Source organism: Phocoena phocoena, chromosome 2 (assembly GCF_963924675.1).
Source record: "Phocoena phocoena chromosome 2, mPhoPho1.1, whole genome shotgun sequence".
Taxonomy (NCBI): Eukaryota; Metazoa; Chordata; class Mammalia; order Artiodactyla; family Phocoenidae; genus Phocoena; species Phocoena phocoena.
In genome coordinates, this window is record NC_089220.1 from 106,999,841 (window position 1) to 107,024,304 (window position 24,464).

Below are 24,464 nucleotides of genomic sequence, written 5' to 3' on the forward strand. Positions count from 1 at the left end.
GAAGGATTATTTCCAAGCCCAATACTATATAGGCCCACAGAGACAGCAGCATCAATTCTGTGAAGCTCTGAAAAAAAATCACAGGAACCATCCTAGAGGTTTGAAATTCTCTACTCAAATCTTGCCCTATTCTTACTCAAAATGGCATAAGACACCTCCCCTATGGAATGATGATTTATCTAGGTAAGATTACTTTAGAATCACCTCCTACAAGGAGGTGCCTCAGAATACAGGGTATATGCTGATATACAAAATACTGAACAATGCATACAGACAGAGGAAGAAAACTTTTAATATGGAATAGAGAATTAGGAGCAGAGGTGAGCAGCAAAGACTAGGTTACAGAGTGGGAGAAGCTAAGAAAAGGACTGCACTTCAGTTTTGCACTTGCTTGTTGCAATATCCCCCTTGGAATTAAGGTCCCAGAAATGAGGAGGGACAGCTCATTCTGCACTGAGCTCTGTGCTGGAGCGGGGCAGGGTGAGTGTGCAATCTCCACACCTGAGCTCCTGCTAGACAGCAGGCAGCAAGTCAGGAAATCACACACGGGTCAGAAGTAGGCAAGTGATCGCTGAGCAAACTCATCTGCTCCTTAAACTAGCAAACTCTGAACCTCGCTGAAAACAAAGAAGTACTCTGTAAAAGGAAGGGAATGGAAAATTCATCAGCTTTCCTCTTTTTTTATTTTAAGGCTACTGGACTTAAATCTAATCCCTTGGAGTCTAGACACAAACAGAATAAATATAAACTACTCTTTTATTGGGGCATATCTTCTTCAGAACTCAGTATGACATTCTTTCCCTTAAACATATGCTGGTCCTATAAAAATGAATAAGTAATATTTGAGGATTCAATATTATCAGGGGTAGGATACCATGTCTGGTAGAATTTAATAATTCTCGATGGTCAATATGACTCTTTCCAACCTAAAAACAGATCTGTTCTCCCTAACCTTTTAGGCCAAGTACCTCTCCTTCAAATGCCCACAGAAAATCTACCAAATAAAAGGGGTCTATGGGAGAAAAGAGAAACTAACAAAACTGCTGAACCACAGTAGTATATATTTGTGTAGCATCTACCTGAGTAAGGATTGTCACAAGCTAGAGGTTGTGAAAGGAAGTGTGTTGCTGCATGCACATGCTAATCAATGCGCTATATTTATATATATATATATATAAAAATTTATATATATTTTGTTGCGTGTCATACAAACACACTGCATAAGACCTTCGACAGTACTGCACTTTAATATGAGCTATCTGGATAGTGGCAGGACTTACTTCCTGATCGAATTTGATCAGCGAATGCAAGGGAAGCTTTGCCGGGTAGAAATAGGAAGAACTAGCAAAGTTTTCATCGTCTTCCTGATGAATGGTAATGCAGAATTCTTTAAGAGGAACTTGAGTCATGGCAAGATTGACCATCTTTGGAACTGGGAAAGGACAAATACCAAGGGTAAAATGACAGAAAAGACTAACCCGTTGGGATCCTTTTGAGTGGATCTAGCTTTTAGGAACATTTATTCTACCCAAACTCATGACTGAATTACAGTTCTCTAGCTGGGTAAATTAATGTTCAAAGAAATTGATCTTAAGCACCTGGTATTCAAATACTAGACAGATTCAATATAGGTGAGTTTAAATGCAGTTCTCTGGCCACCATGTTTGGGCTCTCGTACTGTACCTATGAACCAAATGATACTCAGTTCAATTCAGTATTCAATTCAGTATGCTGGTCAGTCAACCAGCAAAGCAAATTTTCCCTGAAAACTCCCATGGTGACAGAGGAGAACTAATACAATCTCCTGAACTTGCTTTGCAGCAAGAGCCTGCTGTGTTTTTTCAAACCCTTCCCCTTGAGCAGACAATCCAGCCCTACTCTGGCTGCCAAACAAGGCAGGATGGCTCTTTGTGGAAATAGAAAAACAAGTAGGAAGAAAAGTTTAAAATTTACTTTTCTTGGAAGGTTAAATAAAACTCTCTATATATTTTTAAAGGGGGGGTGGATAGAGGGAAACATCTTGAAATTACAGTATTAGTTTATTCCTTATTAATTAATTAATTAATTTTTTTGGGCTGTGTTGGGTCTTCGTTTCTGTGCGAGGGCTTTCTCTAGTTGTGGCAAGCGGGGGCCAGTCTTCATCGAGGTGCGCGGGCCTCTCACTAGCACAGGCTCCAGACGCGCGGGCTCAGTAGTTGTGGCTCACGGGCCTAGTTGCTCTGCGGCATGTGGGATCGTCCCAGACCAGGGCTCGAACCGGTGTCCCCTGCATTGGCAGGCAGACTCTCAACCATTGCGCCACCAGGGAAGCCCAAAAATCTATATTTTAAACAAATATATGATTTCATCTAAACTCCTCATTTGACAGATTCATTCATTCATCATTCAAACAATTATTTGCTGAGTACCTACTATTCCAGACATTCTTTCAGGGGTTAGGGATACAGCAGTGAACAAAACAACAAAAATCTCTGCCCTTACAAGGCTTACATGTGTGGAAGCTGAGGCCCCCAAAAGCGGAAGTGTCCTGCAGCCTAAGGCTTGGGATAAGCTAAAACCAAGTTCTGAGCTCCTCATCCTTCTCCTCTATCACACAATTGATGGGCAGATTTATTCAGAATAAGTAGGTTCTTCAAGCATTATCATCAATGTCACCTCCAAAGAGCTCTCAGGTTTTGAGAGTCATCCTCTGCCTGCCAGCCATCTTCAGCTGAAGCGCACAGCAACAGCTTTGACCCATCCTTCTCCCTCAACCCTGCCATACATGTGAGCTCCCAATTCTGATAGATTATATCCCTGTATCATTTTTCAATTTTATTTCATTCTCACCACTACAGTCCATATGCACCCCCTTTACCTCTCAAGGGAACTCACTGTCTTATTGGTCTCCATGCTGGCTGCCAGGGTATTACCACCTTCTATGCTGAAAGATTTCTAAAGCAAAGTTTTGATCTTATCACCCCTCTGTTCAAATACCTTTAGTACCTATTCCCTACTGAAATTAAGCACTAACTCTCCAGTAGCCCAGCATTTCAGGAGCTTTATCGAACAGCTCCAACCTATTTTCCTAGCCTTGTCTCCTTTATTCACAGAATATATTTTAGCAAAATGGAACTAGAGAATTTGCTGTTGCTCATATTTCCTTTTTGCTTGGAATGCCTCTTTCATTTCCACCCAATTCTTCCAAGAGCATTTCAAATGCAGCTTCTTTCATGAAATTCTTTGTCATGCTCAGATTAGATGAAAAGTCTCCTTCCAGTCCCTAAAGATTGTGATTTGGGATGCTTATCTGTTCTGCCTTGTGTTATCAGTTATCTGGCCACCTGGCTTATCTGCTTGTCAGTTCTTTGAGGACAAGGACTCCCTACTTATCTTGGTATCTCCAGGACATACTTTCACATAGCAAGTCCTTAGCTAGATTTACCGAGTCAAAATTGCTGAAGAAAGGTTAGCTGTCCCTAAAGTTAATACCTTTCAATCTCTCTCAAGGAGAGATTTTAGTTTCTTCTTTGGCTGATTTCAAAACTTGCAAAGAATTAATCTTAAAAAAAAAAAAAAGCATAAGGAAAAAACCCTGAAGATGGAACCAAAGCAATGAGACCACAGACTAAGACAGTGTAAAGGCTGAAAAGACACTAGAAATCCATTTACCCACAGTGCACAGTGCAGAAAGAATTCTACCCAGTTAGAATTCAGAATCCTGATGGAAAGGAGGTATAAAATTTGCACTGATGTGGGGAATTTCAATCCCTTAGCAGCCATGGGATACTAAAAACCCTAAAAGAAAAAAAAAAAATCAAACACGCTTTCAAGACTCAAGTCTTCAAAAAGAAGCTTACTGCCTTGTAGGTGAGATTTCCTAATTACATACCTGGGTTTAATGACTTTTCACTTGAAAGTACACTGAAATTCACTGTACTTTTACTCAGATACTAGGTATGACCTCATTTTCCACCCTGGAAATCTAGGTTTTCAACCATCTCTTTTCCCCATACCTTTAAAATTCATTCAAAACAGCAACATTGATTATGAATTCACTGAAGCAGAAAAGACAAGGGAAACTAAAGGAAACACATATTTTAGTTTTCAAATATTCTAAAAGTATTTGAATATTTATTCAAATAAATATTGAATTATTTGAATAAGTATTCAATATTTATGATGGGCAGGTATTATGATTTCACTGACTACTTAAATTATTTTTTTATTTCTTTCATACCTTTACTATTTAAATGTATATTTCATTATAAGGTAACATAACTCCATTATAGAATAGTTTGTAGGGGCTGCCTTGGTGGTGCAGTGGTTGAGAGTCCGCCTGCCGATGCAGAGGACACGGGTTCGTGCCCCGGTCCGGGAAGATGCCACATGCCGCGGTGCGGCTCGGCCCGTGAGACATGGCTGCTGAGCCTGTGCGTCTGGAGCCTGTGCTCCGCAACAGGAGAGGCCACAACAGTGAGAGGCCCGCGTACCGCAAAAATATAAAAAAAAAGAATAGTTTGGAAAAAAATTACCCACAATACTACAACTTCCAACACTACTTCTGTTAATATTTTGGCATTATCTCCTCCCATTGACTTTCTCATTTTCCCTTCCCCTTCAGGAAAATCATGAGGTATTTCTAATTTTGTATTGTGATTTCTTTACTATACAACCATAAACATTTTCAGGTTGCTACAAGTTTTCCTAAATATTATTTTAAGTGGCTAGATAATATTCCACTGAATAAATGCATTACAATTCATTTTATTATAACCCAGTTTATTTGATAAAAGATTTGAGCGGATCCATAACCATTCCCTTATAATTGGATAGGTAGATCATTTCTAAAACTTTGCTAGAAATAGCACTGTGACAGTTTAATGCACATAAGTAAATCTGTATCTTTGTGATTGTTTTATTATGATTCCAAGAAGTAAAATTATTCTATCAGAGAGGATTGTAACTTTATCAAATTACTTTCTAGAGAATTTGTAACAATTTGCAAAGTCAAGAGCAATGCATGAGAATGTCATTTGAACTGTGCACTCTACACTTTTCAAAAGGGGGGTAGGGGAGAACGACTGCAGAAGTCAACAGTACTCTGCTGTCAAATCACAAGTCAGTCAAAATAGAATCATTAGCCAAGTACTCTGATTAAAGTATGTAACTCTGGACCCAATTAGGGGTCATAGTTTGCTAAACCCCATCTTTTTGCCTACCTACTCTCTCTTTTATCTACTCTCTAATACATAGATTTCCTTCCTTCACACATTTTTTTCTTACCCGACATGCCACACATACATGCCAAAAGTATGTACTCACTGGTGAGTCTATATTTGTGTACATACTTTACTGTATGTATGTGTGTGTGTGTGTATACCTAAATATACTACTTTTTTGTTTGTTTTTGTTTTAGAGGGGGCACCTGGATTCTATATTCTATTTTTAACCTATGTACTTTCACATGTACATCTGTGAGATAAGTTTTTTTGCATTTTATTGTAAAAATGTCTGTGAATATAAAACAGTGAGGTCAGGGATGAGGGGGGAACAAGCTAATTTGATATGATTATGTGTATGTGTGTTATCTGTTTATTATTCTTTGCTTCTTTATCTATTGAGGTACTCATTTTCCTCTTAGCAATATATAAGGTAATGAGGATTAAAACTGTCATATTTACTTCCCAATCAGTTACCCCTTTCTTTAAACCTTGTCAAATTTGTTGATTTTTTTTTTTGGCAGTGGAGGGGGTGGTGTTTGCCTCCTCTGTCTTTAGGCTGAGAGAAGCCTCTCATCCAAATCACTAGCTTCCCAAACCATGATCACTGAAGGATGGACAACATGGCCTTCTCTGGAATGGCCTAAAGCAAAGCTGAATCTTCACTACAGGTCCAGATCCTGGCCAGCTATAAAGTTAACCTGGATATAGGGACAGAGGTGGGGTGGAGATGCCAGTTCATGCCTATGTCAGCTGGAAGTCCAAATTACCCACCCTTCTTAATCAGCAAGGAAAAACCAGCATGGGTGAGAGCGCTACTCTGGACTGCAGATGAGACCCAAAGTGGGCTACCCTGTCCATCCAGTGTGTTTTTGGGCCTGTGGCAGACTGTCCCTTTCAGCCAACAGATTTTGACAGGCCCAGCTTCTCTAGAGTGGATGCTTCATGTAAGACACCTGGCCACATCTCAGTGCTATTACACAAACCTGAGGGATGCTGGAATGCCACACCACAACAGTGAGTAACGCTAAGCCCTTTGTCTTTAATTTCAGTATATACGCTTAAGTGGAGAAGCTGAAGAGTTTGGATTTTAATATTAGCCATGAAGAAGGGGGATTTCTGAAACAATGAAGGTCCAACACATACCTGATTTCGTAGAGGCTGTTGTGATGGCCGATCCCTGTGTGTGTGGCTTTCTCGAGTTATTGCAGATGCACCAGAATCTACATGAACTGACCCTACTGGAGTAGGCTGAAAAAATATATACCAAAAAGTCAAATGGGGAAAACAGGTCCAACTTAATGCCTCCGCAAAGGACAGCATCATTCTAATTCTAACAGAACAGTAGTAATTATTATTACTGTTATTATTACACCAAGGCCAGTTTCAAGTCTTCTTGCCTTTTCAGTTTGCTTATCTGCAAAAGGGAGACAATTCGGTCCTTAACAGTTCACTGGAGAGTAGCTTGCCTTCAAAAAGAAAAATAACATCCTACAGTGATGACTGTTAGTATGCTCTAGGACCCTGTGAACCCAAGGCCAGAACAAAAAATTCAGAAGTTTCCTCTGGTGCTGGGCTCCACCCGACGGAAATCAAGTACCTTAATAGCTTATGTAGCACCAGCTCCTGGATCATTCAAAGAAAACTTCTTAAAAACTGACTTAAATTCTGATACTAGGACACAGTGGCCATAATCTTAAAAACACAGTTAGTAACTCCTTTATTACTCTAGTGAGAGTGACCCCTGGCATCACCCTGAAAAGACTAGCAAATGGAACGTCTACAGTCAAAGGAATGTTGGTTTTTTTTTCCCCCCATAGATTTAAGCAGAAAGTCTGGTAAGGGTGGTGAGACAGTGCTGGTCTGAGGTGAGGAGGTTAAAAAGAAGATACTTACAATAGGCCTCCCGACCCAATCATAGGCGTAGTCAAAGGTGTAGCCTTTCCTTTCAAAGAGGTCTGTGAAGAGCGTCCGTAAATACTCATAGTCAGGTTTTTCAAAGAAGTCTAATCGCCTGACATATCGCAGGTAGGTTGCCATCTCCTCTGTTAGGAAAGAGGTTAAAGGCCATGCTCATTAGCTGAATGCTTCTCATGGGGAGAAGCTTTAGGCCAGGCAAGGAATATCTGTACAGACTATTTGACACTGATGTTTCCTTTATGGACCAAATCAAAGTGATAAAACCTATCTTGATTTAAATAACAATAAAAGGAAACGTAAATTTTCTGGATAGTATCTAGAAATACTAAGATATGGTCTCCACCTCCTTCAAAGCTTCAGTCACACTGGCTGGAGTGTCCTTTCAGCATCCTACCTGGAAAGTTTTCACAGAGAGCTTCAATGGGAGTATTCCTTTTGGTGTCACCAATTTTTTGATATCTTTCTTTTAATGTATCAGCCTGTAGAAAAGAAAGAGAGAAAGTTAGTTGGAAAGAGGTGTTAAGTATGGGAGGTCCAATATGTTTCGGGACATAATGACTGTTTCACTCAAACTGGCAGGATTTGTTAGATAGTCTCAATTTTTTTCTAATACTAACAAACAAGAAATGTAGTAGAGATGATATATTTAGATATGTACAAAACATCTGTTCTGGAAAGTTTTATTTGCAAATACATTTAGTAGTCTCAGATAAACACCACCAAATGTAATGAGATGAGAGGCTAAGATAAGAAAATAAATTCAAAATTATAACAGCTTAGTAATGACCCATGGCCACTAGGGTTCAAAAGTTATTCAACCTTCTCATCCTTAGATCAGCTCTAGATAAGATTAAAAACACTGCTAATCCAAATGGGGGCAAACAGACAGATGGCTCCACAACATATTTATTGTGAAGTTGAATAGAAAAAGAACAAGATGTAAGAAAACTGCCTTTCTAAGAACCTGCTGTATAAAAAATAAATTAAATTAAAACAAAAAACAAAAGCAAAAAACAACTGCCTTTCCACAATGTGCTTCCAGAGGGAAAAATGTTAACTATGATACAGGCATGGCTAACAGACAGGTTTGCTATACGTCAGTGGCTCAAAGTAGCCAAGTCTGGTTTGCTCAAGACTGTAGACAGACGGCTCCTGGAGCTTGGACCGATAATGTGGTCTCAAGGGATTCTCATGAGGCTCTGCCTAGCCTGCTGCACCAGGCTTTAAGCAATTATGTTTTGAAGTATACTGGAGGAGTTTTAAATCTACAACTACCACTAAAATGATTCATGGATCATGAGAAAGTTTCAAGCAATTAATAATATACAAATGCATTATTTGGCTGTATAATGAGCAAACAGGATGTGAAACTCTATTTGACAGCTATCAATATCAATGAGAAGGTATATGTGACTAGGAGAAGACCATGGAGGAGATGTTAGGAGAGGAATTTAACGGGAAAGAAATAAAATTTTCCCAAAGGGAAGGGATAAAAGCCTCACTTTTCAGGACAATGTCCAAGAAAGCACAGCAAAACGAATCATTCTGCCCTTCGGGAGGGAAGGGGTATAGTAGTACCCAAAGCTACCAATTAAGTTTCCTTTCATACTAACATGTTGAAATAAATCACAACTCAAAAATGTCTTGCATTTAACTATCTAATGGGACGTAGAATGGGTTACAAGCTCACCATTTCCTACTCTAACCGCCAGAGGCACAGAGTAACCATTAAAATGGTTGTAACTATAATTAATAGTTAACTTCGACACAAATGCACTGTATTGACACCTACCTAAGGAAGGCTATTTAAACTACACATTTTACAAGGAACAGCTATTTTATGCAAAGGCATTTATTCAATTAAACACTTGAACAGCAATGTTAAACCTGGATTTTCGTTTTAGTTCAGGTGGGTCCTTAGCCTATATAGGAAGAACAAGTATTTCCCAGTTCCCCTTAGGGGCACACCTAGTCCTGCTGGTAAAATGTGTAGCAGCTGCTATCATCAATTTGTTCCAGAAATTCCCCAACACCCTGGGAACAATATGCCTGCTACATAATGTTAGTGAAGGAGGCATACTGACACAGAGAGAAAAGCAGCACTGCCAAGGCTGGGAGGGAATGAGGGAAGAGATTATGGAAAACTCGAAAATAAGGAAGAAGGATCAGAAGGGGAAGAAGACAAACATGGGCAAAACAGAGCTTCCAAAGCCCAGGTGAGCATTTACATTATAGACTAATGTCGTTCCTGCCTGTCATCCCTGTAGCCAATCTTCCCCTTTGTGCTTCCTACAGACATCAAGTCAGCAACCCGTTCATTATCAACTGAGTATTTAAACAAAGCCCTCCACTGAGCACTTCCAAGGATACCTTGAGTCCTTGCCAGGGTAGGCTGCCTCGAAGGAAATACATGAACATATGGCCTAAGGCTTCCAAATCATCCCGCCGGCTTTGCTCTAAAAAGGAAGACAGATGACACATTATGTTTGCAGTTATTAAAGCAGAAAGGGGTTCAAAACCAAGTAATCCCTTCAGAAACCCGTCTGCTCTGGAAAGGCTCTGCTTACTAATTCTTTGTATATCTAAATCAGGGATAGTATTTTAGATCAAAACCAAAAACAACGTGTACTTCCTTTGCCTAGATCTGCTACTGGCAAGTAAATATCAAGTGAAAAGAGCAAATCCTAAACTAAAACCAAGTCCAAATCACCAAATGGTGAGTAACCACCCCTCCTCACTCTATGCCGTCACCTTCCTGAAAGTAAGATAATTTAAACAAAATGTTATTTCTAGTACATGGGCTACAATTACTCTTTGGTTACCAACACGAAAAGTGAGCAGCAGATTGAGTAGCTGAGGCTGTTAAGAGAGTCCATTCTGGCTAGGCCCGCAAAGACACAAGCTGCAGAATGCCTAGCATACATGTCTAGTGCTTTTTATTCATCATAAAAATTAACACTTAAAATTTAGTTTAATGTAAGCAAACATCAGGGCACAATCCTCAGCTCCATCCCATTTGTACCATGTCCCATAGCCACCTAAAGAAAAATTTAAAGTTTATTACTAAGGTGCCCTTTGTGGGCACATAAAACAGTATCCCTGCATTCAGAGAGCTTATCATGTAAAACAAGTTGCTGGATTTTTCTTTCTTTTCTTTAAATCGGGAAGATAAGGATGGTAAAGAACTGCAGAATAGTTAATAAAAAATTGTAACTACATCTCAGAAAACATCTTATACATTCTTTGACTGTCAGACAATAGAAGTAGTACATTCTTCCATTTTTAATTGCCAATTACAATTTATCTCAGACATTTCATGTGTTTATTTTTCAGAATCGAGTTCAAAAGAAATGACAGATGCAAGAATAAGGGGCTATCTTAAACTTGATTTTGTCTTCTTTGTGCAGAAAGTAAAACCTAACAGAGTCAGGGAGAAAGGGAAAGCTACTCAGGTAACCCAAAATACAAAAGCACAACACATTTAACTGCCGCCTCCAATTACAGGAAATTTGCATGAAAAAGAGTGCACAGTACTCTACAGGGCAGATGAAGAAAGAAAAGGCAACTTTCTAAATTGTACTTTGAAGGAGGTTTTTGGAAATGAGGTCACTAATGGGAAGGGGCGGCACCCTGACAAGAGACATAAATAATATAAAGTTGAGCTCATACAGAGCAACTGAAATAATCTTAAAAAGAATGAAGCAAAACAGCAAGGCCATCAGAGGCTTTTGACTACAAGGCTTGCCTGAAGTTTGCAATAAATTTCATATGTAATTGAAAACAAAAAGAGATTTTGTTAACAGAACTTAAAGAAACAGATTTTGTCAACAGACAAAAACAGATTTTGTTAACAGAACCTAAAGATACACCAAAAAAGAAAGAACAAGCAGGGTGAGTTGAGGCCTCCCACAAAACAGGGCAGATAGAGAAACCACACTCTGCAGGTTCTCACACTATATCACACCTACTCATCGCCTCTCCATTTTTATATCCACTTCCTGTAAGGAGGCCCCTTGGTAATAAATAATTCAGGGAACAAATGGTTGTACTTTAGACAGTTGAGCACTAGAGGGCGAAACTCTCCACATTTTCAATGACTGATCGGCCCTACAGAAATAAGCCCAGCTTCTCTTCACAGCAAAGCCGTTATAAAATGAGATTTAAAAAAAAATCAAAAACCAAAAAATATAATAAACACATTTAAACTCACTGGAATAAGTAATAAAGTAACTTTTCAAATACTTAAAACCACGAAGAAAAGCTGTGGAATATGGGATAACAGGAAAAATAATGGTTCCTGAGTCAGGTTATCTAGGTCTTGGCCTGTCCTTTCTATTAATTTATTAATCCACACAAAATTAAGCATGGCCAAGTCACCTTTTGGGCTTCGATTTCCTCAACTGAAAAACAAGTGGTTGATTTAGATACTCTGAAAAGTCATTTTCCATTTCTAAAATTCTAAAATAATCTACAATAATTTAAATCATAAAGGCCTTTCAAAAAAAATGAGAGTGAAAATCAGAGCCATGCTTTATTTCCACATTTCTTTGAACACTCCACATTCATTCAATTCAAGATTGCAATTCAGTATTTCCCTTGTTTTTTTTCATGCAGGATATTTCATTTTCAAAGAAAAAAGGTTTCAATACCAGTGAGACCAGGAGGACACAAAATTCTTCCATACCATAAAGGCTTGCTTTTCAACCAATCAGAAAGATGTGCTTGGTTTACTTGCATCACATCCCTGATTTTAGGTCAAATATATTTTGTTGAAGGAAAGGGGCCAGGTGACCCAGTGTCCTCACCCTAACTTCAAACATTAAGGAATACAAAATGGGCAGACTTAATCAGTGGGAAGGTGGCTAATCTAATGTAGTAAATACCAGGTTTAGGGGGCTGCTTCCCTTGTTTTCTGCCCTCACAAAATTAATAGGCAATTCTTTCCAGGTCATTTGAAGATACACTTCCCTTTTTCTTCATTACAACATAAAGGATGCAACACATTTGAAAACCAATAGGATTAGGGTTCCTACAGAAACCTCTCTGGGTTTGAGATCATGGCCAGAGTTTAAAGGGCATGTGACAACCACCTATATGTATTCTCTGTAATAGGGACATTATAGACAGATACGGTGACAGGTTGGATCTGACCTGAAAAAAACTCTGGAACTCAGGAAGTCCACGCATGGAGATACACTCAAAAGTTCCAGCAGAAATGGCTACATCAAGAGATAAAGGAACCTGAGTCTGATGACAGTAGATGCTTAAAACATATTTTGTTGAATAAATGATAACTAACATTATAGAGTCTTTACTATCATCAAGCACTAAACAGTTTATATGCATTATCTCACAGAACCCTATGGTATAAAGTACTATTACCATACATCTTTCAGGGTGGGTGAGATAACTGATGCTGATGAAGGAAGGTTACTGGACCACAAAGGTTTAAGGGAAAAAGCCAGAATTTACATCCCTTTTTCTTAACTGTTACACTGTACCTTATACAAACAACATGGATATGCATCTTTTGTCTTCCCTTTACTGACAAGAGTAATAAAATCAGAACACAAATGCTGAGCCCAGGAGGCAGGAATTAGAACAACTTCTAGACTCTGTCAGTTAACCCAAACAATCATGACTTTACTATGTACCACACACTCTATCTCCTTGTAAAAAGGAAGGAAGAAGGGAATTCTGAGCCCTATGCAAGAGACCCATGTTACCTATATTATCACCCATTCAACCTGCAAAACATCCTTGTGAAATGTTACTCTATTTTTACAGGTAAGTTTCAGGGAGATTAAGTAACTTGTCCAAAGTGACACCAGTAATAAGTGCCAGAGAACCTTCCAGCCTAATTTTAAACTATTATGTTAAGTGAGAATATCCATGTGGTTACCGAAAAAATCCTGACAGCATTCATTTCAACTCGGGTTGTATCATACCACTTTATAATGTCATTTTTACTCTTCACTAATACTAGAATCCTCATCTGAGCAGTTTACTTGATGAGGCAACTTTATAGCTATTTACATTAGCTTTAATGTACTATTGTGTAAAATACTTATTGTGTAAACTGTTTGTTAGTATTTAAATATCTTACATAATTAGCTACGTCTAGGAGTCTAATATTCTGTTTATATGTCTACTCTCTAGGGTGGTGATTTTCGAACATATCTTTTCAACCACCTTAGAAGCTTTTCTTCAAATATAATCTTCCAATGAAAGCCCAATATATAAAACAGATAAAAAGGGAAGCTTTCCTGGAGAAAGTGACAAGGGCCCAGGGCCCTACCGACTGGGCCTTCTCACTGTTCCTTAGGCTTCCCTCGCAAATACTCTCCCCTGGACTAGTCCCTCTAACAAGTGAGACTACAGCTTTTAGCAATATTTATGCAAATTGTCTATCCTGAGTAAAATTCAAGACTCATGGAAAGGCAAATATATTTTCACTGAATAAGACATAGGCTTTTCCCTGAAAAATGATCACGAAACTATGCACGGAGAACAGAAGGCTAGTCCATGTTTTAGTGAAGCACTCTTCCTCAAAGCAGATATCAGCCTGATGTCCTTTTCAGGTTATATATGGGGCCATTTGTATGTAAATATCAAACTCATCACTAAACTTACTAAAATGTTATCATCTTAATTCAATAATTCAAGTACCACACTCTGAGAAACTAAGCATTTGGAAACAAAGAATGAAAAATCCTTACGTTGTCAACAGGATACTTAGGAAAGTCACTAACTTACCATCTTAATTTCTCAAGTACAAAAATCACTTACCCTGTGAAGCAATAAGAATCACAAGTTGTAATGCACAATGGGTACAAAAGTGTTTTGGGAATAAAAAGGTGTTTTAACAACCTGCCGCTTTCATGGAGCTGAAAAGAAACACACCTTTGCCAAGATGCGTGTTGATAGACATGTATCTTGCAGTTCCAGTTAAACTTTTGTGCTCCCTATAAGGTATATGTTTTTTGGTTTCAGGGTCAATGTATTCCTTGGCCAGTCCAAAGTCTATAATGTGTATAACATGCTCTTTCTTATTGCCTTGTCGGCCAATCAGGAAGTTCTCTGGCTTGACATCTCGGTAAATGAGATTCTTTGAGTGCACATATTCCATTCGGGAAAGCTGAAAGAGAGAAAAACAATGATAGAAATACTACTCTAAAGAAGTTTACTGTAAAAATATATCAGAACGTTTTCTTTTATCAGCCCAAAGCTTTGAAATTAAAATAAAACTCATTTCTTCACCACCCAGAGCCACTTTACTCTTGTAAACCAGAATATATTTCCTGATACAAATACATATATGACAAATATCAAGATAAAAGAGAGAAGGATAGGAACTTCCCTGGTGGCGCAGTGGTTAAGACTCCATGCTCCCAATGCAGGGGGGCCTGGGTTCAATCCCTGGTCAGGGAACTAGATCCCACATGCGTGCCTCAACTAAGAGTTCGCATGCCACAACTAAGGACCCCGCCTGCCACAACTAAGATATTGTGCAGTCAAATAAATAAAAATTTAAAAAAAGAGAGAGAGAAGGATAGTACAGTTCATCTAAAATGATAATACACAGTTTTACTTCGTTATGCAACGATTTGCAAATGATGAATAGAGTTAGTGTTTTTATGTTACTTCAGAAAGTAAGCATTTGAGAGGCAAGAATTACTCCCAGGCAGGAAATCAGAATACGTTGGTGGCCTTTGAAGACAGGTGTCACTGCCACATTCACCTCCTGGCCACACCTTCCTATACTCTGTCTCTCTGTTGCAGAAATAAGGGAAGTGAGGCCCAGAGAAGTTAATACTGGACTGATATCACAGAGCTAACTAACAGCGGAGGTAGGAGTATAGGTTTTATGAGAAAGTAAACATAGCCCAAAATAATAATCATAAAATTATTCAAATTTCATTAAGTTCACTTCTATCTTCAAAGCTTTTCTACTTAGTATAGAAAGGGAAGCATGAGCATTTGAATTTTTGACTCAAAAGTCAAGATCAATTTTCTAACATTTCCAAGTCTTTAAACTGGGTGAGACCATCACCATTTCAGACCAATAAAGACATCCTTCTGCTTAGGGGATGACAAAGTTCTCAAAGGAACTGTCTTAACTGTTCCTTAAAGTGGTACTAGTGTGTAATTTGGTAGGAGCTGAGAAAGCTGCCTCTTCAGCTGTCTCAGTCTCTGTGAGAACTAGAGGCAAGAGAACTAAGGCAGGTACTTGGTCACACAACTTCAGAATCTGATTTTAGGGCAGTGGGTTACATCTCCAATCTTTTCTTGGATGCGATGGTAAGGAGAGAGGGAGGACATGACAAAATTTTACAGTCATGTGTTTAAAACCTATAAATAAAACAACAAAGAAGTTACTTGCATTTGTACAATTTTTCCTAATCATCCTCTTTCTCCCTAAATAAATTTCCACTTCAGTCAAGGTCAGAGTATTGCTCCAAGGTGCAAATTCTTAAAATAGAGCAAACAGCAAATGCAGTGCGACTTCTCGGGATTAACCCTTTTTGCCCCAGCCAGCTTCCTAGAATGCCACCAAGCCAGTAAGTGTGCATTCACTAGGTGTCACTACAGCTAGTAAATCACCAACAGGGACACAAGGATGTGGCTGGGAGACCCGCCCCGCCTATCCTTCTGCAGAATGGCAATGCCAACTTACCAACTGAATGGCTATCATTAACACAGTCTTCAAAGTAAAAGTTCGGTCACAGAGATCAAACAAGTCCTCCAAGCTAGGGCCAAGAAGCTCCAGCACCATGGCATTGTATTTCCCACATGGTCCAAAGTAATACACCTGTGGGAGACCTTCACCTGAAAGCAGAGGGAAAATAGGGTGCAGAGTGAGGGACACAAAAACCAAAATATGAGATAGCTGCAACAGCACTAAGTAGATAAAAAGGAAATATAACTTGTGAGATTTTTGTTTTCTTTCATAGTCCCTACTGGAGAGCTCAAACTGAGCACAACAGCTTCAAAGGGAACTAGTAATGTGTGGGAAAGGCTAAGCCATTGCACAATATGTTCAAATAAGCAGTTATTTAATACCAGAGTGCCAAAGGCATTTCCACTGCTATGTAGGACACAGAATGGTCCCTGATCCACTGCTGGATCAGAGCGTAAACTATTCTCCCCCAAGGATGCCCAAAAGCGCACTAGCATAAAAGGTTCAAAAGATGGCTCATGAGCTCAAAGGCCAGGCTAACACACCTTGTTGCATTACCTGGTTTCATTTGCACTCCCTATGCTTACTACCAAAGCCACAAGGAGATGGAACTGTTTCCAACTGTTGCTCTGAGGAGAGCTCAGACCGAAGGGCTGAGGTCACAGAGGATGCAGCCTGGTCCTTTTCTCATAGGGAGTCTCTGGAGTTTCCTGTTTTCTATCAGTTGGAGCAAAGTCAACAGACTGGGTTTGGTTACTGATAAGTAATTATGAAAGGAAAAGGAATAAAAATACAAAGCTGGGTTTTCCCCAGATTTGAAATTCATAGTTATAAGAAGCCAAAATCTAGACTTTCTCACCCACGTGGCAACTTGTGAATGAATTTCCTCCTTAAAGTGTATTGTAAATATGAGGCACTCAGTAAATATGTGCTAAATGGCACCATGTGAGCTGTAGGTATGAATGAGACTTCAGAACTTTAAAAATCTGGTCTTACAGAGTGAGAACACTTCCATCTTAATACACTTATGTACACCACGGTCTACAGTTGTACACACTGCAGATTACTGCTTGCTCCTGTCTGTAAGTTTTTTAGACAACAAAATTCTCTCCATCTTCGCATTTTATTTGTACAGATATGGTACAGGCAGAGGTAATTATATCTACTGTAATCTGAATGTTTGTGTCCCTCCAAAATTCGCATGTTGAAAACCTAATGCCCAGTGTGATGGTTTTAAGAGGTGTGGGCCTTTGGGAGGTGAGATCATGAGGGCAGGGCCTTCATGAATGGGATTAATGCCCTTAAAAAAGAGACCCCACAGAGCTCCCTAGCCCCTTCAGCCATGTGAGAACACAGTAGGAAGTCAGCAGTCTGCAACCCAGACGAGGGCCTTCACCAGAACCTGACCATGCTGGTATCATGATCTTGGACTTCCAGCCTCTGGAACTGTGAGAAATAAATTTCTGTGTTTATAAGCCACTCAGTCTGTAGTATTTTGTTACAGCAGCCCAACTGGATTAAGACAATGTCTAATACTTAGAACTTTAACCCAATGTGCCCATCCTTCTCTCCAGCACAGGTCTTGTATATCTGGAATCTGTATGATTCATTGCTATGATTATGTGTTTATTTCATGTGTTGCAATAGTCTATCCTATTCCATCTAAATACTAAACAACTTCTTTCTTAGTGTTTAATAGGCTCATTCCTGTCTCATACCATTTCATATAGTATACTCTGAATTGTCCTTGTGCTTGTTTTGATTCTCCCTATCTCCAAAAGGAAACAGAGTTGAATTTATCTTTTTTTCTACTGTTGTTTTGAAGAACTCCTTCTTCAGTTCATTTAAAATATATAAAACCTAACAGCTGTTCCCAATGAGTTCTACTGAGAAATCCAAAGCAGAACAGTACCATAGAGATTTATTGCTTTTATTAATCAGATACATGGGAGATTGTAGTTTGGAGATCTTTAAAATTTTATATCCTATATAATAGTTTTTGATGTGACTAAAATTTGATTTTCCTAATATAAAAATTATACTCTTCAAAACAGGTGTGGCAGATCTGTTGGTTACCTGCTCAATATCCATTCCCTCCTTTCTTAACAACAAAATTTCTAATTATTGTGACTAGCAACTCGCCCAGTTATAACTTCCCAGTCTCCCTCGATAATAGGAATGACCAGTGAGATGGAAGCAGAAATTGTTGGATAGGGTGGTTCTAGGAAAGTTCTTTCAAGGGAGCTGACTCAAAAAAAAAAAAAAGGGAGCTGACTCAAGTTGGAGGTATGCCCCTTTGAGATGACTGAAGCTCCAGAAGCCATCTAGAACCATCAGATACCTTGAAGATTTAACATAGTACCAAGATGGATGGAGCAAAATTAGAAGAACCCATCCCTGACAGCTATGAAGCAACCACACTAATGTTGGGCTTCCCTTCCCTCTGGACTATTTTAATCCAAAAGAAAAATCAATCTGGGACTTCCTTGTGGTCCAGTGGGTAAGACTCCGGGCTCCCAATGCAGGGGGCCCAGGTTCGATCCCTGGTCGGGGAAATAGATCCTGCATGCATGCCACAATTAAAGATCCCATGTGCCACAACTAAGACCCAGTGCAGCCAAAATAAATAATAAATTTGAAATATATATATATATCTCATGTAGCTTTAAAAAAAAAAGAAAAATCAATCTCTACCTGACTGAACTACTGTTATTTGGATTTTTCTTTTTAACAACCAAATCTAAGCCTAATTAATAAACATACTATTCCTTTACTTGGTTAAATTGCAAATCTAGGCACAATATCCTTCTGAAGTACAAGCTAAAAGTCAGACCTGTGTAGAAATATAATATTGGCATAATTTTCTAGACCTGCTGCCAATACTTAAGGATCAGTTTAAAAATAAGACAGATGGTCATCTTGTTCTTGACAATCTTCGGTACCAAATCTAGGCATCTCTTGTCAGAAATTTCCATGTTTACAAAAAAGTCACAAAAGCTTTCTGGGTGATGTCTATAATTTTTAACTGTGAGTAATGTCACTCGTAACTCCTGCCTAGTAACTTCAAAGATGCGAGGAGTTCCTGCTGGCTGCATTATTGCTCCTTTTATTAAATACTCTGAATCTCACAATACTCTGTTGGCCTTTGGGATGCTCAAGACAATTTCTAGATTACTGAGTGGCCTTGAGGCTTTTCTCAAAGATGGACTAGGTCCAAGATGCTAGTGTAGAAAGAGCTCAAGTCAGAGTCATGGATTTGGTTCTGCTACCAACTCTGAAAATTCTTTCACCTCTTTGCTCCTTTTCATCTGTAAAGAGGAGAGGTTTAGACTGGTTCTCTTTTATTTTTTATTTTTTGGCCACGCCACGTGGCATGTGGGACCTTAGTTCCCTGACAAGGGATCGAAACCTCACCCCCTACAGTGGAAGCGTAGAGTCTTAACCACTGGATTGCCAGGGAAGTCCCTAGACTGGTTCTCTTTTAAATCCAAAATTCTGATTATAGCTAGGATTTCCTTCTAGCTACCTTCTAGGTTCCTCTTTGTAAAGCCATAGCACCAGTATGAATGAAACTTGTCTTCATGTTATATAAAATATGCATAGTACAAATTCAAATGTAGCTTGTAGTGGTAACTGGTAGTGGTACTCAACTGAAAGTGTGTCTATTAGAAATATCGCCAAAACTTTAGAAAACAGATACAGTGACTTTACTTCAAACCTACCAAACCAGAATTTCTAGTAGTGGATGTAAGCATAGCTCCACAGGTGATCCAGAAGTGCAACCCAGAGGGTAGAAATAAAGGGCATTGCTTTGCTTTATGGCTAATATACTATGAAGACTCAGAAAACACTGACAGACTAATCTGTTTCAGAAGTTCTCTCACATCAGAACAACTGGACTCAACACCTACTGAAAGGAATCATTTTAAGGCTATTTGAAAGACCTGTTTAGAGTTTCTTAGGTATTACAGAAAATGTGCTGCTGACTATAGAAGTCTCTTTGGGAGATGTGGCCTTAATTTATTAGAACTGTCTGTACAGATAAAGATGCCCACACAAGTTCCAATCTGTGTCTGGTTTCACACATGATTGCCCCAAAACTGGCCAGTGCCGGTGGTGAACAACACAGACACAGGCCCACTAAGAAAGTCTGCCTCTTTGGTCAGAGATTACTGTACAGTAATGATTTATCATCTGGGCTGTATTTAAATGAGAAATCCTGTATATTATGTTTCACACTACTTTTGCAGAGCCATCGCTAATCCATTGTTTAGGAAATTTTAAATTAATCAACATTATGGTGGAACTCCTTTAATAAGACTGGGGATGAGGGCAGTCTTAAATGCAATAAACATGCTGAAAACAAGGTACTTCCTGCAAATAATTTTGAGGTAAAGGCAATGAAGTGGGGGAAGTAGGCAATGTAGATATGCACTGAATTCTTTGATCCATGGTATTTCAGAAACTAAGGTACTGTTATAATCTCTCATCTGCTCTGAAAATAAAAGCACTTAGTTAAGGTCTCCCTCCTAAATTGGTCAACTGCATAAAAGCTTGAAAATTAAAGAAGTAGATTCCAAATTCTCCTCTTCTGAAGGGTTTCCAACAGATTTCATTATATTACCTTTAGCCACAGGTTAAATCTCTCATAAACCAAAACTGCAAGGTTCTATACACACTGTACAAGTTACAGTGTATATTTTCACAGGGAACTATGAAACAGCTTTTCCATCCATCAATAACATATTCTTATAACTCCTGCTGGACATATGGCCCACACATATATCAAATTGCACAGAACAGGAAGCGAGATGTATAACACTACAGCTAATTTTCAGTCTGTCATAAATTTAACTTGGGTTAAACACACCAAATCAAGGGTAACGGCTTCTTTATCATCCAAGCTGTTACCTAAAAAGATTCCATAATGTATTATGAACAGTAACTACTCTAAGTAGAGATATTTTTAAATACACATCAGGCTGAGAACTGAAATAGAACCACCTTGAAGCTTTTGGTAATTTGATCACATTATTGCCTAATAATTAGCCTTTCATTATTTTTGAAAAACTAAATTACCTAGATGTGAAGCAAACTCAAATAAGTCCCATACCTACATCAATACCTGGATGTAAAAAAATAACATCATATAAATATTTCTATGAAAAAATAAGTATATGCTGATGATGACTGTCTTCTAAAGTCAGGGCTTTAGGAAAAAACCTTTAAGGACATAATGACCTTGGCAATTCCCTTCTTTTATTTATACAGTTTGCTTTTTAATTTTTAAAGAAAAGAGGAGAGTTTTTCTCCAAAGTTAAGCTGTCCTTGGTCCCATCAATGGTAGTGGCTTTTAGCACAGCTACTGGATGTTCCTTAGTGTTTATGAGAGGTCAGGGAATTACTGACACACAGGGAATTATCACCAGGGGTAATAATAATAATATTAAATAAGTCCACTTAACTAGAAAGCAGAAAGAATAGGCAGACAAACATGATAATATTCCATAGGAAGAAGTGAAAGGGGAAAATGAAAGCATAGGCTTTAAAACTCAGAAAATAACTCTATAAAAACAATGCATTATTACAAAAATATGAGACAATACATGTGTTTGTTTCTCTTTTAAAAAAAGAACAGAATCCCTCTCATTTCTCTGACTGAAAAAAATGGCTTTTTACAATAAGAACCAGTTCAACATATGAATCTACTTCAACTAAACTGCTGATTTAATAACAGAAACAGCTAGACCCAAAATTAAAGAATCAGGATTACTTTGCCTTACCTATAATGAAAAATGTTTTACTACTGTCTTGTTCACTGGCCTCTTGGGAACTGGAATATCACCAGACATATGCTCCTAACATGAGCTCAAATTTGTATGGTGGGAGAAGAGAAGGTGAGGAAAGGCAGAGCAGAGGAATAATCTCACATTTCCGAGCCAGAGAAATTGAGCTTTTACAGTTTCTCTATTACATACACACATAATTACAAAGGCCTTAAGCCTCAAAGCAGGTTCAAAGTTTTGTTTATCCAAAGGAGTCAGGAAAGAAAGTCCAAGATAAGACATATTTCTTCTGCAGCAGATAGCATCAAAGATAAAAAATGTTTTAAAAGTGTGTTGTGTACTGGGGGTGGGATTGAAGGGTAGGGGATCCTTTCTCTTCTCCAAAAGACTAACAACTCAGCTCAGAACTGGTAAATTTGTAGGATAAAAAAAAAAAACCAATCTCTGAAATTTTACCACTTTGTCCCTGTGATTAAGTTATATAGACAGGGTCTCCCTGGTGGTGCAGTGGTTAAGAATCCTCCTGCCAATGCAGGGGACATGGGTTCGAGCCCTGGCCCGGGAAGATCCCACATGCTGTGGAGCAACTAAGCCCATGCGTCACAACTACTGAGCCTGAGCTCTACAGCCCGCGAGCCACAACTACTGAGCCCACGTGCCACAGCTACTGAAGCCTGCACGCCTAGAGCCTGTGCTCCGCAACAAGAGAAGCCACGACAATGAGAAGCCTGCACACCAGAACGAAGAGTAGCCTCCGCTCACCACAACTAGAAAAAGCCTGCACACAGCAAGACCCAACACAGCCAAGGGAAAAAAAAAAAAAAAAGTTATACAGACAGACTGTCTACTGAGCTTCAAAAGCTGAGAGAGGATCAATTCTTCTTAACACACACCTGAACAATAACAACTAAAAAGAAAGCTATAGCAGGCATTTAGAAAGAATAAGAAGAAAAAAAATGAGATTATTCAAAGTACAGTGAACCTCTTCCTGACAATCCTGCCCCACTCCCATTACACTTTCTTTGTCCATGTATCTGCCTTCCCTATGAACTAAGAGGAGGCTGTTTGAAGGCAGTGACCACTATGTGTTAATTATGTTTGTATATCGGTGCCTAGCACCAGTCCAAGCACATGGCAGATAAGGGCAGAATAAGTACTAAGTAAATAAATAAATACAATTCAGTGAAATTGACTTGAGTTTTCTATTTGGAACACACAATATTTAAACCTCAAAATGCTAATATACACAGAGCAAAACAAATTAATCAGATTTTAAATGTGTGGGAATGCTGACACAATTGATATTTCTGAGTAGTTCTTATTTGGATTTCATGGGAATGATATTTAAGAAGTTCTGTTGGGTAAGCCACCAATATGAAGATTCCAAGTAATTCAGAGTTGTAGTATTTCTACATGGACTTTCTTCTGTGTATTTTCTTCCATGATGGTTGTATATGGTATGTGCAGTTATGTCTCTGCTGTTCCCACATGCAGGTGAACTATTTATAATTATTCATTTTAGTTAATAGTACTGAAAAACATACACACAAACAAATGTAAACGTCTTCCTATCTCTCAATAAAGCACCTGCCCATCCAAATAGATTAAATGACCAACGAAATTAGCCATCTAAGTTGTCTAATGTGCAAAGGAAGTCTGATGACATCTTCCTATCTTTTTCTTCTCCCACTCCATTTTTAGACACATTCTTTATTTTGGTCCTGTCTAACTTGGAATTATATGGTCTTTTCTTTACATACATAGCCCTTTTCCATCTCACTTCAATTTCACAGTCATCCTATGAACAAAACAGGGAAAATACTAATGACTATATTTTACGTATGAGATAGAGACCCTGAGAGACATTGTGTGACCTTTCCTAGCTGACAGGGTGCCCAAGTAACACAACCAGACCTCTCAACTCCAGAATCACTGCTCACGTCGCTATACTAAGCTGCCAACATTCTCCGCCTTCGTTCTTCTTCCCTTTCATTCATGTGGTTGCCAAAGTTATTGCCTGTGCTCCCTACCCCACTTCTTCCAAACCACATGCCTTTTTGGTTACCATTATCCTTCCAGGATATAAATCTGCCACCCTACTACACAGGCAGATTAATCTGGTTAATCTGTCCTACCCACCTCCTTGGTTCCCAATATTTATTTTTGGCTGTGATGGGTCTTCGGTGCTGCCCACGGGCTTTCTCTAGCTGCAGCGAGCAGGGGCTACTCTTCACTGCAGTGCGCGGGCTTCTTATAGCAGTGGCTTCTCTTGTTGCACAGCACGGGCTCTAGGCCCGAGAACTTTAGTAGTTGTGGCACATGGGCTGGTAGTTGTGCCTCGTGGGCTCTAGAGAGCAGGCTCAGTAGTTGTGGCATTTGGGCTTAACTGCTCTGCGGCCTGTGGGACCTTCCCGGATCAGAGCTTGAACCTGTGTCCCCTGCATTGGCAGGTAGATTCTTAACCACTGCGCCACCAGGAAAGTCCCGATATTTTTATATCAGTTACCTGAATACTATTTTACAGTTTTTGCATCATCTGTCCATCTCTCTATAGTTTTTTTTTAATTAATTAATTTATTATTTATTTATTTTATTTTATTTTAGGCTGCGTTGGGTCTTCATTGCTTTGCGTGGGTTTTCTCTAGTTGCAGCGAGTGGGGGCTACTCTTCGTTGCGGTGTGCAGGCTTCTCATGGCGGTAGCTTCTTTTGTTGCGGAGCACGGGCTCTTGGTGCCGCAGCCTTCAGTAGTTGTGGTGCACGGGCTCAGCAATTGTGGCTCACGGGCTCTAGAGCACAGGCTCAGTAGTTGTGGCGCACAGGCTTTGTTGCTCTGCGGCATGTGGGATCTTCCTGGACCAGGGCTCGAACCCATGTCC

General features: G+C 39.1%; 1 protein-coding gene across 5 annotated transcripts in view; it reads right to left on the bottom strand.

Annotated features, from left to right (window-relative positions):
• Positions 1–24,464, bottom strand: part of CSNK1G1 (casein kinase 1 gamma 1) — a 145,096-nt gene that overhangs the window by 16,505 nt on the left and 104,127 nt on the right. For all 5 annotated transcript variants that reach the window (XM_065872150.1, XM_065872152.1, XM_065872151.1 and 2 more), the window contains 6 exons: positions 15,799–15,950; positions 14,025–14,259; positions 9,492–9,577; positions 7,516–7,600; positions 7,098–7,246; positions 6,348–6,452 (listed from right to left, as the gene is read on the bottom strand). In XM_065872150.1, the coding sequence (XP_065728222.1) occupies positions 6,348–6,452; positions 7,098–7,246; positions 7,516–7,600; positions 9,492–9,577; positions 14,025–14,259; positions 15,799–15,950 (812 nt within the window). The remainder of the gene's footprint in view (positions 1–6,347; positions 6,453–7,097; positions 7,247–7,515; positions 7,601–9,491; positions 9,578–14,024; positions 14,260–15,798; positions 15,951–24,464) is intronic.